The 14,200-nt window shown below is 43.0% G+C and overlaps 1 protein-coding gene across 22 annotated transcripts in view; it reads left to right on the forward strand.

The window, feature by feature from the left end:
- The first annotated feature begins 458 nt into the window (after positions 1-458).
- Positions 459-14,200, forward strand: part of ADAR (adenosine deaminase RNA specific) — a 44,657-nt gene continuing 30,915 nt past the window's right edge. For 4 of the 22 annotated variants that reach the window (XM_070607355.1, XM_070607359.1, XM_070607358.1 and 1 more), the window contains exon 1: positions 460-573. In XM_070607355.1, the coding sequence (XP_070463456.1) occupies positions 529-573 (45 nt within the window). In that variant the 5' untranslated portion in view covers positions 460-528. Of the gene's footprint in view, positions 672-823; positions 1,268-1,486; positions 1,528-14,200 lie in introns of those variants that run through there. The other 18 variants (XM_070607356.1, XM_070607368.1, XM_070607360.1 and 15 more) reach the window with 11 other exon arrangements.

The following is a 14,200-nucleotide window of genomic DNA, read 5'->3' on the forward strand; positions in this document are numbered from 1 at the left end:
AACAAGCCATCCAAGGACTACTAATTATAGTGTATTATTAACTAATTCTGTGTCCTTGAGGTCCTTTTTTGTTTCGGTGAGGAAGATTGTCCCTGAGCTAACACCTTTGCCAATCTTCCTCTATTTTATATGTGGGATGCTGCCACAGCATGGCTTGATGAGTGGTGTGTAGGTCCCGCCTGGGATCTGAAAGCCCATGAACGCCAAGAGTGTTAACCACTACTATCAGGCCGGCCCCACCTTGAGGTCCTTTTATAAAACCAAAAAAAAAAAAAGATGGTACCCACATACCATCTCAGGCCTTCCGGCCCAGCCACGTTTCGAATATCTGAGGAGTTGACTCAAGGCCATGAGCAAAAATGCAGCATCCCAAACCCAAGTACCTACTCCCCACCGGGCCCATAACAACGCCATTAACAGATCAATAAAAAACCCAAGCGAGACAGAACAACAAAAACCCTGCTTAACTAAGACGCAAACAAAAGAGAGAGGAATCACGTGGTGCTCCCTCCCACGCTCGGCGCGCCAATGATGTCACCAATCCGCGACCGGGCCATTGATTCCCGACCGAAGGTAGAGAGGGCTACGTGGTGGGGGAGGGCGGGGGGAGGGTCCTGGCGGCAGTGGCAGCTTCTGGTGTCGGGCTGTATCCCACAGAATTAGGAGACCCGGTAAGAGGCTTTTTCCTTCTCCGCCATCACCTTCCCGTCCTGAACGCCCGGCTCGCGCCGCCTCTCCAGTCTCGGGCGCTGCTGGGAGGGGGGGCCGGGGGCGCCCCGGTGGGCTCCGAGGGGGCCAGGTGGGGATGCGGGGGGTGGGGGGCAGCTTTGCTGGGAGGCGGGAGCGGGGGCCCGTGTGCTGGGGTGCGTGTGTGCTCGCGGCTGTGGGCGGCTGACGCTGCGCACGGATGCTCTGGCGCTCGTGCCAGCCGGAGCCGAACAGCTGGGTACCAAAGGCCCTTGTTTCCTCTCGCCAACTCCCTCGCCTCAAAGAGTGACTGGAGAGCGAGGCGCCTGGGACTCGCCCAGGTCCGCGCCTTGTTGCGCCTTCTCGCCCTAGCTGCATTGGCCCGCGCCTCATCCCCGGGATGATCCCGCCGCTCTTGGCGTGCCTTACCCGGGGGAGGCGTAGGCGGCCGCCGCCGAGAGCCGGCTGCGGGGTCACGGCCGCCGCGCTCTGCCTTGGGCTGGCCCTGGTGCAGGAGGCCTAGTTGCGTCACCGCCCCTTCCTTCATCTGCTTGGCGTGATTCTTGGGCCCCACTAGAGGGTAAGCGTGCCTCAGGTGTTCCGTGTTGCTGTCAGAGTTTGGGAAACTTGCCTTTCAAAAAGGGATACCTGTCATTGGATTTTAAATGCAGCGTGGGGGCGTCCCAGCGCGCGGTTAGCTGAGGGAGCAGAGCCTAAGCTGCTGAGGGAGGAGATTTGCACAGAGGCCTACACAGTGGCTGTTGCCGGAGAGGGAGGCCGGATTGCTAGAACAGGTCGTTGGGAGCAGAGAACGCAGGAGCATCAAATTCTCGAGCAAATGTGAGTGATGATGCCAACTTCTTTCTTTACCAAAGAAGGCGTTCCCATCGTTTCAAAGATCCTGACGTATCTTTTTCATGATTTCGTTATTTAACAAAACATTTAGTGCTTGCTGTACAGGAAGGCAGGAGAATAGAGTGGAAAGGGAGCATGAACTTTGGAATCAGGTCTGCCCTTTCCCAGTTGTGTGACATTGAGTGAGTTATTTAACCTCTCTACTCCTACTTGGTCTTATCTACAAAATGAGGATAATTATATCTACCTTGCAAGGTCGTTGTCAGAATCTGAAGTGTCTAGCTATTATTAGTAAGGGCACAGCACCCAGGCTCTTGAACTTGCTGCCTTGCTGAAGTTTCCCATTGGTACAGCTGCTTGAGAAGAAAGGGAGGTTTTTGCTGTTTTGCTTGTTTGTTATTCTGCCAGATATGATAAAGCAGACTTGGGGGGGGAGGGGCAGAAGAGGGTGTCTCAAAACCCATAATGTCTCTACTGTAGACCTTATAAAATTTTAGAGCTGGAAAGAGGTTAAGGCCTCACTTGATTCTATTAATTACAACTTCTCTTTATTGAGCATTTTCTATGTGCCTGACACTGTACCAAGCACTTTACATACACTAATTTATTTGATCCCTCCAGCAACTCAGTGCAATAAGTAAGTATTATCCCCATTTTACACATGGGGAAGGTGAGGCTTGGCCAAGATCCTAACACTAGTTAATGGCAGAGCTGGAACTTGACCCCAGGCCCTCAGGCTCTGTGGGGTTTTGGGTCTTTCCTTTTCTCAGTGGCTGCAGTCCTTGCAATGTGAACCTGGTGTAGTGGGGGAAGAGAGGCATAAACAGAGTTTAGAGGCCAGTGTTTGCTGCGAGAATAACATCTCAACTTGTCTAGTGATAAATTATCTTTTATTTTACATTTTGCCCAGTGTTGTCCAGGTGCGAACCGAGATTTGGCCTTTTCCACCCAGAGAAAAAGGAAAGGCTCATGGGCACACAGTGCTGGGATCGTGGGCACACAGTAGGTATTCAGTAAATGCCTTTGGAAAGAAGAAAAAATTTTGAAGTATTGTTGTTTTTGCCAAAAAGAGACCTGCTGGTTAATACACAAGGCTCCTTTAAGCTGGCTATTTTTATACTATACCAGACTGTAGTATGAGCGTCTTTCTGATTCGTGGATTACAGATTTGTAGCTATGTTTCAGATCAAGATTGGTATTATTTTCTGTGACCAACTGATTAGAGTTTTCAAATATGTGAACAAGAGGATCTGAGCTTTGGGGCTTCTGTACTGATCTCTTGAGATACAGCAGTTTCTTTTGCTTTAACATCTGTTCGACTTGGACCATAATGGGTCCAGCTGCCTGAGTTAAGTTTTCTGGAGAACAATGGATGATTGTTTGGTATCAGGGATAAAAGTTCAAAATATGAAGTTTGTCGCAAAATTAAATATTTGAGAAAGCTCTGTGACTGATGTGCATTAATGTGGGAATAGTAAGCTGGTTTTAAACAGATGATGTTCTTGGTGTTTTTGATCAGCTATTCTGTGTTGGTTCTCTGTCTGAAGATGATTTAGGGCTGTATAGTGGATTATTAGAGTGGATTATTATATAAACTCACAAGGTTCATATAATCCATCCATGTGGACGGTGACTTACACATCCATAGTTCCTCCACCCAAGGAGCTGTCGCTGCTGCTTCTGTACCCTCTCAGATACCTTGAAGCCACCTGTTTCACCATCTTTACCTAACTTAATGGGAAACCCTCTGCCATAATCTATCCTCCCTTTCCCTCTGTACCCCACCACCTCTACACACGCAGTGAAGCTGTTTCCCAAAAAGAGGGTCTATTAATCTAGTTGCAAATGGCAGAAACCTAATGTAAACTGACCTAAGCAATGAAGCGTTTTCCTCCCATTGATCATTTAACTAGGATGTCCAAAGATGCGCTTTGGGTATTGGTTGGATCGTGAGGCTGCAGTGATGTCATGAGGATTCTCTGAGCCCTGCCTTTCTCTTTTTTTTATTTGTTGGCCTCATTCTCTCCTGCTGTTTTCTCTACACATACTGAAAAGGCTGACTACTGGCAGCCGCACGCCTGTGACCTTACAGCTCTCTTCTAGCATTGTAAACTAAGCCCTGTGGACAAGGAGATAGAGATACCATGATTGGACAGGTCTGTGTCACAGGCTGACTCCTGAGATGAAGGAGTGAACTGCCCCTCCACAACCACGTGGGATGGGGAAGTACAGTGGTACTAAGCAGGCAAAAACAGCAGATGACTACCGCAAGTGCATGTGTATGTGTATGCATGTGTGCTCGTATCCCACTTCTTTGAGGCCTTTCCAGAACCTTCCAACTGGATTGAATCCACTGGTTTTGTTTGTCCATCCCCACATCATTATTCTGTGGTGACATCCATCATTTGCTCTTTATCCCTTCCACACCTTTCCTTTCCATCTGCTGTTTGGCTTCCCTTTCCTGGTTGCTTCATCTGACTGACTTCCTTATGGATTCAGGTCTTGCTTCTCCTCCCAGGAGCCTTCCTTGACCTCCATCAGTGAGTTAGACCTCCTCTCTGCTCACAGAAACACCCAAGCACAACCCTATTGTGGGTTTGATCTCTGGTTGGTAATTGTCTGTTTAATGGTAGGTTCTCCACTAGACCGAGAGCCGCTTGAGGACAGAGGGGCTCTTTGCTTTGTATTCCCTACCTCCCACCCTTAACTGGCATTATTTTTTTTCCTAGCACTTACAACCAATTGACGTTGTATGTTTGTTTGTTTGTTGCCTGTCTCTCCTCACTAGAATGCCCGCTTCATGAAAATAATGAGGAAAGGAATTTTTGTTTTGTTTACCACTGTATCTCGGGGCTTAGGACAATGCCTGGCACATAGTACGTGCTCAATAAATGTTTATTAAATGAATGAATGAAAATCTGCCCACAGGGAGAAAATGCTGACATCGTGTTGATGAGGATTCCAATCTGCATGATAAATACAGTTCTCACTGTAAATGTCTGTAAACTCGAGTACTGCGGGTCCATCCCGGAAAGGCAGAGCCTCTCTCCCCAGGAGCATCTGAACCTGCGGAAGCCAAGGGTCAGGCCCCAAGGAGAAGCCACCTGGAAATTCCACCCCGTGAGATGTTACATTCCCCTCAAACCTTTCTGAAGTATGATAGGTTGTATATTAAGGTTTTTTCCATAGTTTGAGTCTTTTTCCTTAGAGTAGTAATTTTTAAAACATTTCCTTGAGCACTGACAGTGTGCCAGGCACTGTTCTAAGCCCTTTAGAAGTAACAGTGCATTCTTTGACGGGAGTTCTGGGACCTAGGGTTGTGAACTTAAATTTTTTTTTTTTTAAGATTGGCACCCAAGGTAACAACTGTTGCCAATCTTCTTTTTTATTTTCTGCTTTTTCTCCCCAAATCCCCCCAGTACATAGTTGTATGTTTTAGTTGTGGGTCCTTCTAGTTGTGGCATGTGACATGTCACCTCAACATGGCACGATGAGCGGTGCCATGTCCGCGTCCAGGATCTGAACCGGCAAAACCCTGGGCCACCAAAGCAGAGCACGCGAACTTAACCACTTGGCCGTGGGGCCAGCCCTGTGAACTTAAATTTTTTTTCTCTTTTTAAATACCAAAACACTCAAGAAAGGCTAAAAAAAAAATCCAAATTAGAAAATTATAAAAGAAATGAGACCCTTCTCCATCCAACTCATCTTGCCCTCCAGAGCTAGAGCTGCTAATAGCTCAGCGTATGACTCCTTCCTGACTTTTCTTAGGATTTTACAGTCATAGCAATAAAGTAAAATAAAATATACTATATATATCTCTCTCTCGTCGTCGTTTGGTTTTCCCCGCGACGCAGCCCTGTTCCACACGCCGATCTGCGCCTGGCCTTTCCCTTGGCTGTCCTCGAGGTGCTTCTCCCGCACCCGCTCCTGCTCCCTGGGGCTAAGCTGCCCTGCCTCAGGGCGCCTGGCGGTGCTGGACAGGAGACCAGCGGCCCAGAGCGTGTTCTCTCCATCAGGACGGGGGTTGCTCAAGTGCTGGTCTTCACCGTCTCTCAGGGAGAGCCCAAACCCGGATCTGAGGCCCCACAGAGCACGTCCGTCTTTCTGGTTATCATTGTGCCTTATCTTCAGGAACCCTACCTGTGCCACATCCAACCCCCAACAGAATACCCTTTTGTTTCTTCTTTTAACACGAAAAAGTAGTTTTCATACCAATAGAGACTTGAAGTAAGAGGGCTGTTGTTTACCTCCACACTGACCCCTCAACGCCCTGGCCCCACTTGCACCCAGCTCCAACAGCCCCTTCTAGTGCTTAGTCTTGGTTTGCTTCCTAAAAAGCGAGTACCAGTTTACACTGCAATACCTGCCCATCGCCGTGCCTCTCTCTCAGCCTGCCCTCTCCAAGTCTAGGTGTTTCAACAAAAAGGGAAAATCCTAGCTACATTGAAAAATGGTGTCTAGTTTTAATTTGCAGCTTTTGTTATGATTCTTTGAACTCTTTTTGTGTATGCTTATTAACCTGTTTTATTTTCATTTTTTAAATTCTCAATGTTCTATTCACTTACCGTGTTTTTAAAAGTAAATTATACAAATTCTCTGAAAATAATTTTATAATGTGCTCATTCTAAAAGACAGACAAAAAACTTTATTTGCTGTGAATATTTTTCCAATTTGTCTGCCATCTAATTTTGGCTTTATCATTAAACATATAAAACCTCATTTTTCATTTTTCTGTAGACAAACTTTGTCCTTTTTGATTTCTTCCTTTGCTTGTAAGCTTTAAAATGTTTTTTCTTTATTCTGTATTCTAGTATTTTAAGTTTGCTTTTTGACATATTACTTTAAAAAGCTAATATTCAGTTTTATTTCAGATTTTCACAAAATATTTCATAAAAGTATTGTGTAATGTTTTAAATAAAATCAGTTTGAATTAGATAAAGGTCTATGTTTTATTTTAAAGATGTTTAGTGTATGTATCATGTATTATTCCTTTTTAAAATACTTTATCAGAATATCGAAGCTTGCTCCATAAAACTGATTCAAATGTATGTATAATTCTCATAATTTTAATGTTGTTAGCACTTGCATACATTGCTGCATGAAACAGCGTCTGTCTGTGGCTCCCGCTCTGGTTTAAAGCAGCACACTGCTTCCGTTAACAGCTCCTCGGCGTGTAGCCACGATGCTGAATTTGCCTCTTCCAGTCCCCTTATCGTACTGTTTCCCTAAGACTCTTGTTTACTGAGATATAGTTACGTACAATAAGCAGCACATATTTTATATGTACCATTCAATGAATTTTGACAAATGTGTATACCTATTTAATCACCATCCAAATCAAGAAAATAAAACATTTCCATCACCCCAGAAAGTTCTCTCGTGCCCCTTTCTGGTCACCACTATTCCCAGAGGCCACCACTATTCTGATGTCTGTCACCATTGATTAGTTTTGCCTGTCCTAAAATTTCATATAAATGGAATTGTACAATATGTACTTTGTGTGTCGCATGTGTCAGTATCCACTGTATGAATATACATCAATTGTTTATTCATTCGTCAGTTGGTGGACATTTGGGTTGTTTCCAGTTTGGGGCTATTAAGAATAAAGCTCTATGAACATTTTTTTTTCTTCTTTATTTATTGTAAAAAGCCCACAATCTGAAATTTACCATCTTAACCAACTTTAATTCAGTAGTGTTACATATGTGGACATTGTGAAACATCTCTAGAACTTTTTCATTGTGCAAATCTGAAACTGTGTACTCATTAGACAACAACTCCCACTTTCCCCTTCTCCCTACCCCTGGTTCTATGAACATTCTTGTAGAAGTGTTTTTGTGGCCATTTTCCTTGGTGAATACCCGAGAGTATAGTTGCTAGGTTGCAGGGTGGTTGTATGTTTAGCCTTAGAAGAAACTGCCAAAGTTTTCCAAGATGGTTGTGCCATTTTCTACTCCGTCTGACAGTGGGTGAGAGTCCTGCTTGTTCCATATCCTCACCAACATTAGATATGGTGAGTTTTTTTATTTTAGCCATTCTGAGAGCTATCAGGCAGTATCTCATTAGGTTATATCACATCATATTTTAATCGTTTATTTACATGGCTGTCTCCATTACCAGATTTGAATTTCTTAAGGGCAAGATTCATGCAATACATATTTATCTTTTTGTTTTTAGCAACTTTTTAACCTATTTTGGGAATATCAGATGCTTTATTATAGAAAACTTGAAAATTGTAGAAAACTATTAAAATGAATAAAATCACTGGTAACCCTGCTTCATTAACATTTTGGTGTCTTTCGTTTGATGCTGTGTTGGTTAGCGCACAGATAGGGCAGTTCCTGGGGTGGTTGATTGAGCAGCTCAGCAGTGTCCCAGCCCTCCACTCTGCCATCCTCAGGTCATCGCTCATTCACAGCAAGGAACCTTTGTCACAGAAAAGTCCCTGGCAGAATTCTTTTTGTGTTTTGTTGGCCAGAGTTGTATCATATATTATTGGCAAGAGTAATGGAATTGCCAAGACCAAGTCACTAGACTAGTCACCATCCTCCCTCTGGTCTGGAGAGGGAGCCTGGCCTTCTCAGAGGAACACGGACAGAATCAGGGCTCTCGGAGAGGAAGGCGTAGTTCTAGGCTGGGTGGTCAGCTAGCTGCACTTAGGCATATTCTTCCTCAAAGATGAAATTGTTCCCTATTTACAATTTTATGTTCCACTTATTATGAACCACACATCTTCCATGGCATTAGCTCTGTAAATAACGCTTTTATGTGTTGTATAATTATGACTACCAGAATCTTGACCGTGCCTCCAGTTTTGGACATCAAAGGTGTTTTCAGTTTTTTGCTATTGTAAACAATGCATAGCCAACATAAATTTTTGTACTAGGTTTTAAATTCCTCAAGGGAGATTTTTATGATTTTATTATTAATTACATTTATTAGTAACTATATAGTAATAGGATTACATTATTGATAATAATTGTTGACTATTAACTGAGGTTATGAACATATTTAAGACTTCTGACACCTGTTGTCCCATTGCTTTGTAAAAAGTTGAACCCATCAGTTTAGTCTTACCACCAGTATGGTGGAGTTCCTGTTTCTCCTCCTTGCCTCATTTGTTCCTTTTCTTCCTCCTCTTTCTTTCATTCAATGATTAATGTATATTCATTTGACAAATTCATTGCTGAGTGCCTTCTATAGCCAAAGTAGTGTGCTGGGCTGAGGGGGTACAAGACTCGTACTTGCTCAGGAGAGACAGACGTCACAGTTAATCAAATGATAATGTGAACGTGCAGCTACAAATAGTGATAAGGATTATGAAGAAAGCTTCCTAGGTTTACGTGCCCTCTGCCCTCTGGCACAGGGACAAGACTGGAGGAGAAAACAGTGTGTGAGTTGGCTTTTTCGAGGCTGCAAGAGTGGTCTGAGGTTGTTGGGCAAACAGGATGGAAGGTGCCTTTGGTAGTCTGGTAGGGTAGGCTTGGCGAGGGTGTGGGGGCCTCCTGCGGGCCTCCTTATGGACTTGGCCTTTATCCAAGGAGCAATGGGTAGCCACTAAAGGGTTTAAAAAGGGAGGTGGTGGTAACCTAATCCTATTTGAAAACATTTTGAAGGGGACCAGAATGAATTCCTAGAGTCCCAGGTTAGATTGTGACGTAGTGTAGCCGTGGAGTCCCCAACTAGCACTAAGTAATTTTGTTTTTTCAATTGTTAATTTTATGAATGAAAACGTAAATCTTATTACATTCTCGTGTCTTTAATTATTAGTGATTGAATATTTTCCCAAATGTTCGACAGGCATTTGTCCTTCCTTTTTCGTGAATCGCCTTTCTGTTGACTGCCATGTGGGTGGGGACAGCTTAGTGTCACGGCCAGAGCACCCGCTCTGCAGCCAGAGTGCCTGAGTCTGAGTCCCGATTGCTGGCTGTTTTACTTGAACAACCTCTGCTGCTTTGGTCTGCCTCAGTTTCCTCTCCTGTAACACGGGGGCAGTAATAGTGTGGTTGTGAGGACAAAAAGGTAAACTACAGTGCTGGCCATGTGAGCACTGTGTCTGGATGTGCTATCTTATCTAAGTATGTGGGCTTTCTCCATACATAAATACCCATGAACGCTGTCCTGTGTATGTGTTGTCGCTGTGATTCCCTGTCTGTTTTCATTTTTTTATTAATATATTTTTTAACTTTTTAAAGATTTTTTTTTTATTTTTCCTTTTTCTCCCCAAAGCCCCCCGGTACATAGTTGTATATTTTTAATTGTTGGTCCTTCTAGTTGTGGCATGTGGGATGCCGCCTCAGCGTGGCTTGATGAGTGGTGCCGTGTCTGCGCCCAGGATCCGAACTGGTGAAACCCTGGGCCGCTGAAGTGGAACGCACGAACTTAACCACTCAGCCACCGGGCCAACCCCATTAACTTTTCACTGTGAACATTTTCAAACATTACATCACTTTTTTGAGTACAGAAATTTATCTGCAAGTGAACAGATGTCAGTTTTCTCCTTTGTGATGTCTTCCATTGCTATGAAACAAGTCAAATTGTACACACTGACTTTGTTTTTTAGTGTTTTATTTAAAATACTTTATCATTAATTCTTTAACCCATTTGTAATTTATTTTGGTTTATTAATGTAAGGTAAGGCTCTAAATAGATTTTTTTTTCCCCAAAAGCTAACCAGTTGGCCGAGCTCCATCCGTTGACTAACCCTTCTTCCCCTCACGGCTGCTTTTGGCTCCCTGTTGTGCATTGGATCCACACACACGAGGGTCTGTTTAGGGGAATGTGGTTCTGCTCTGTTAGTCTGTAGCTCCATTCTTGTATGATACCAGCTCTGCCTTGATTTAATTAGCGTAGCTGTCTTCTTTTTAAAAAATATTTTGGCCATCCCTGCCTGCTTGTTCTTGCACTTGAACTTTAGATTAATCATTTTGTCAGGTACCCGCTGCTTATTGCCCGTAACCTCGTTAGAATTTGCGGTACACTACACTGTTACTTAATTGGACACGAATTGGCATTTATAAACCATTCAACCATCACATTTGGGGCTGGTGTATCCTATTTAAGACATATATTCCTCAGCAGAGTTTTGTACTTTTCCATATATAGGCTCTTCACATTTCTTAAGATTATTCCCAGTTGTTTCTCTCTTTTTTTTTGAATGTTTTATTTGCTATTAAGATTATAGTATTTTTCTGCTACATATAAGGAAGTTGTGTTTTGTATATTTCTCCCATGTCTAGCCATATTCCTTAACTGATATTGGTTCTAAGAGTTTTTCAGTTAATCTTCTTGAATCGACTAGAGTTTTGATATTATCTGCAAATAATCTGTTTTTCTTTACTTTTTAAATTATCTCATATTTCTAGTTTGTGTTATAGAATATGATAGAATTTCCAAAACCATTAAATACCATATTTCTTTGATTCTAAGACCATTGAGCATAAGAACATGCTATTGATTTAATAATAGCTTTTGGAGGCTACTATATGAAATGTACATGCATGTATTGTAATTCACATTCCAATATCAGAAATGTTAGGAGTGCATCTCAGAATTGAGGAAATAAGATAATAGTGGGAATAGTGCCCTTATTTTCTCACTTTAGTGGGAATGCCTAACTATTCTGTTTTAAATATGATATTGGCTGTTGGTTTATGATAGAAAGTCTTCGTTATATTAAAGAAATATCCCTTTTTTCAAGTAAAACAAAAACCTCTAATTCTGCTGGACAGTAATGAGAAAACTGTACCGTCTGGTTTAACTAAAAAGTGGAAATTGTGGCTATGCACATGTCCCACATGACAGCTGGTGTGTTTCAGCCTTTCTCCTTTGATAGCCCCAAATGCAGAAATCCCTGGCTGCAGAGCAAGGTCTGTGCTGGTACTTGGAGCTCCCTGGTTTGCAGTGCTGGTCAAGGACGGTGTGTTAGTTTCCTAGAGCTGCAGTAACAAATTACCGCAAAATCTGGTGTCTTAAAACAACAACAATGTATTCTCTCACATTCTCTGGAGGCCGGAAATCTGAAATCAGTACCACTGGACTGACATTAGGATGTGGCAGGCTGTGCTCCCTCCGGAGGCCCTAGGTGAGAATCAAGCCTTGCCTTTGCCAGCTTCTGCCTGCATTGCTTGACTTGTGACCACATCGCCACAAATCAGCCTCTGCCCTGTCTTCACACACTTCCTCTGTGTGTGCAGATGGAAATTTTTGTGAACTTGTCATGCTGAAGGAAATGCTCTTAAAGACGTGTTAGGAATAACAAACCCTCATTTGTTCCCTTTGGAGAGAAACCTATGGACACCTGAAAGTGGCTCTAGGTCAATTCCCAGAAAATCAGTCCACTGAAAGTTCTACAAGGGCCTCTCAACCTCGCCCCCTCCCATTGTCCCCCAGGCTCCACCTCTGTCTCAGCTCTGCAGCAGCCAGGAGCAGGGCAGAGTGCATTTCCTCTAATACTATTATGAAGACAGAATAAAAACTGATCAATTAAGGCTAGAGAGCTTAAAGAAAAAAGGAAAGTCAGCCTACTGGTGGTTTAGTAAATTGCTTATTCAAGGAATTGGCCATTCGGCAGATTGACTTTCTGCAACTGGCTGTTGGTGAAAGTGGCCTGCTTCCCCAGGAAACACTCACCCCTCGGGGCAGAGGCTGCCTTCCAGCCTGCCTAGAACAGGACTGCACTTGTCCCCTCTGTCCCCTACAGATGGGGGAGATGGGAACATTGCTCTTGCAGGAAGCTGGGACTAAGCCCAGCCTCTCACAGGCTGGGTCATAGGGAAGAGGAGGAAGAGAAATCAAGAGTGAGTGGGCGGTCCCCCCTTTATTTTTATTTTTTTTCAAGTCTTTAATCCATTTTTTTATTGAGTTAATGATAGGTTACACTCTTGTGAAATTTCAGGTGTACATTCATGTTTGTCAGTCGTGTTGTAGGTGCACCATTCCCCCCTTGTGCGCACCCCCCACCCCACCTTTCCCCTGGTGGCCACTAATCTGTTCTCTTTGTCTACATTTTTAAATTCCTCATATGAGTGGAGTCATACAGAGATTATCCTTCTCTAACTGGCTTATTTCACTTAACATGATTCCCTCAAGGTCCATCCATGTTCTTGCAAATGGAATGATTTTGTTCTGTTTTACAGCTGAGTGGTATTCCATTGTATATATATACCACCTCTTCTTTATCCAGTCATCTGTTGATGGGCACTTAGGTTGCTTCCACGTCTTGGCTATTGTAGATAATGCTGCAGTGAACATTGGGGTGCACAGGACTTTTGGAATTGCTGACTTCAAGCTCTCTGGATAGATACCCAGTAGTGGAATAGCTGGGTCGTATGGTAGTTCTATTTTTAAGTTTTTGAGGAATCTCCATACTGTTTTCCGTAGTGGCTGCACCAGTTTGCATTCCCACCAGCAGTGTATGAGGGTTCCTTTTTCTCCACAACCTCTCCAACATTTGTTACTATTAGTTTTAGATATTTTTGTCATTCTAATGGGTGTAAGGTGATATCTTAGTGTAGTTTTGATTTGCATTTCCCTGATGATCAGCGATGATGAGCATCTTTTCATGTGCCTATTGGCCACTTGTATATCTTCTTTGGAGAAATGTCTGTTCATGTCTCCAGCCCATTTTTTGATCAGGTTGTTTGATTTTTTGTTGTTGAGTTGTGAGAGTTCTTTATATATTATGGTTATTAAGCCTTTGTCAGATATATGACTTGCAAATATTTTTTCCCAGTTAGTGGGTTGTTTTTTTGTTTCAATCCTGTTTTCATTTGCCTTGAAGAAGCTCTTTAGTCTGCTGAAGTCCCATTTGTTTATTCTTTCTATTGTTTCCCTTCTCTGAGAAGACGTGGTGTCCGAAAAGATCCTTTTAATACTGATGTCAAAGAGTGTACTGCCTACGTTTTCTTCCAGAAGCCTTATGGTTTCAGGTCTCACCTTTAGGTCTTTGATCCATTTTGAGTTTATTTTGGTGAATGGTGAGAAAGAATGGTCAATTTTCATTCCTTTATATGTGGCTTTCCAGTTTTCCCAGCACCATTTGTTGAAAAGCCTTTCTTTTCTCCATTGTATGCCCTCAGCTCCTTTGTTGAAGATTAGCTGTCCCTAGATGTGTGGTTTTATTTCTGGGCTTTCAATTCTGTTCCATTGATCTGTGCACCTGTTTTTGTATCAGTACCATGCTGTTTTGATTACTGTAGCTTTGTAGTGTGTTTTGAAGTCAGGGATTGTGATGCCTCCAGCTTTGTTCTTTTTTCTCAGGATTGCTTTAGAAATTCGGGGTCATTTGTTGCCCCATATGAATTTTAGGATTCTTTGTTCTAATTCTGTAAAGAATGTCATTGGGATTCTGATTGGGATGGCGTTGAATCTGTAGATTGCTTTAGGTAGAAAGGACATTTTAACTATGTTTATTCTTCCAATCCATGTACCTGGAATGTCTTTCCATCTCCTTATGTCGTCATCCAATTCTCTCAGAAAGGCCTTGTAATTTTCTTTATATAGGTCCTTCACTTCCTTACGCTGAGGTATTTTATTCTTTTTGTTGTGATGGGAGGTCTCCCCTTTAGACCCTGACTCAGTGGAAGCCAAATGTGGCCCAGTAGCTGAAGCTTTCTGTACTGGCCAGAGCCAAACTAGAAGTCAGTCGGATGCTGCG

The sequence above is a fragment of the Equus przewalskii genome, unplaced genomic scaffold (genome assembly GCF_037783145.1).
Source record: "Equus przewalskii isolate Varuska unplaced genomic scaffold, EquPr2 ChrUn-10, whole genome shotgun sequence".
Taxonomy (NCBI): Eukaryota; Metazoa; Chordata; class Mammalia; order Perissodactyla; family Equidae; genus Equus; species Equus przewalskii.